The sequence below is a fragment of the Sphaeroforma arctica genome, assembly GCF_001186125.1.
Source record: "Sphaeroforma arctica JP610 unplaced genomic scaffold supercont1.5715, whole genome shotgun sequence".
NCBI lineage: Eukaryota > Ichthyosporea > Ichthyophonida > Sphaeroforma > Sphaeroforma arctica.
The window spans coordinates 21-1,871 of NW_014034843.1; the positions used below are offsets into that span (position 1 = coordinate 21).

A 1,851-nucleotide genomic window follows, 5' to 3' on the forward strand; every position below is an offset into this window, starting at 1 on the left:
GTGTGTGTGTGTGTGTGTGTAGTATATATATATATATATATATATATATATATGCGTGTGTGTCTGTATGTGTGTACAAATAGAAATACACATGTGTATGTGTTGTACTGGTGTGCAAGTATGTGTGTGTATGTATACAAATACAAATATACACAAGATATATACTGTATTCTGTGTGTATACATATGACAGGGTATGCGTCTGTGCTGATATCAGTGTGATTGTTAAATTATATGTGAGTGCCGGAGATGTATAAAAAGAAATTTGCAAGTATACAAACTTTCGTAATACGGGAACCCTGAAATGCTGTAAAAATCTAATTGAACAATTTTACACTTGTACCTCGCCCAACTATACTTACTCTCTGTCCAAGCGGATCGTCCTCAGTTAAGTTCGTTTCCAACGCGTAGATATATGCGATAAATACGTATGAGAATATAACCCACCCAAAGATACACGGCACCGCCTGGCCGCAATCCAGACAGTACTGCATATACTGCCCCGGCTGCGTGGAAATGGCTGGTATTGACGCACCGAACGTATCATCTATTGGGCCATTCTGTGTATCTACCGGGGGTTCTCCGTTGAAAATTTCTTTGGGATCATATTCCTCAGGTTGATTGGGTTCATTCATAATGCATTTGCCACACAATAAAGGTATAGTAAGCCCTTGCTAAAACGGTGTGGTATATGTTTGAGTGATATCTGCTGTGAAAAACGAACACACATGTTTGTAATATTAGGAAAATGAGATCGCACTGATAAAATATGTTGTTTTTTATGTTGTTTTTTTACAATAAAACCAAAATCAACTTTGTTTGGAGAAAAAAAAAGAAGTCCAAAAAAATAAAGAATAATTTATTTTTACAACGAAGTTGCGTGTCCAATGGGATTCGAGAGTTTGGTGGCGTGCCTTTCTACTCAAACTACAGATTTACAGTACTATCAATTTACATCAATAGCTTCAGTGTATCATAGCCTGTGGAATCACAGAGTCACAGTAATCATCTCGTTCTATATATTTACGAGCTTACGTCGGTCAGAATACTGCACTTTACCATGTCTATGTATAAATATGCACATACTCCCCAAGACGTTCACACGTGTGCGAAGATTGAGCGAAAATGCAGACCAAAGATCTGTGGATCTCTGGCAGGACAACACACAAAAGGTATGTAGTACACTGGCGTTCTTTATTAGACGGTGACATGAGCGCGGTGTCGCACTATTTGGGAATATATATCATAGCATGTTCGTACTAGCTCTCTCATTGATCACGTTAGCACATTTTATTTTGATGGGTTGATGTTATTTCAAATTACTGTGTTTAAGAATCGCCTCTTTTGAATAGGAACAAGTACGGATGACGCAAGTGTGCTATAGTAAATATGGCGCTGCATGTTTGGCCTGTTTCTCTATGCTTATCACAATAGTTGATAACTTGTACGTACGTAACGGTCGATCTGGCCATCAATACCAAAAGGCGGTGAGGGATTATGCACCTTCGCAACATATGATATGTCAGCCTAAAAGTTGCTTTCGGAAAACATGCGTACGAATGTAAGAGTACCTACAATTGCTCAACGTGAATTTTCGTACAAATTGTGATTACCAATCATCATATCGCGATTCATAGATGCTTAAAGTTGGATCTTAGAATACTAAATACGAGTATCTTCTTTTGTGATTCTATAATTTTATCGTTCTGATAGTGATTCCGAATTGCTACTGAACATGTGAGCGTTGTACGAGTGATATATATATATATATGTGTGTGTGTGTGTGTAAGTGTATTTATATATATATATATGTGTGTGTGTGTGTGTGTGTTGTTTTGTACGTATGTATGTA

General features: G+C 37.4%; 1 protein-coding gene across 1 annotated transcript; it reads right to left on the minus strand.

Annotated features, from left to right (window-relative positions):
• Positions 1–361: 361 nt before the first annotated feature.
• On the minus strand, positions 362–697 carry SARC_15173 (hypothetical protein; the record flags this gene model as incomplete). Its single annotated transcript, XM_014290702.1, has 1 exon — positions 362–697. A coding segment is annotated over exon 1 (273 nt), but the record flags the coding sequence as incomplete, so codon positions are not given.
• Positions 698–1,851: the final 1,154 nt, after the last annotated feature.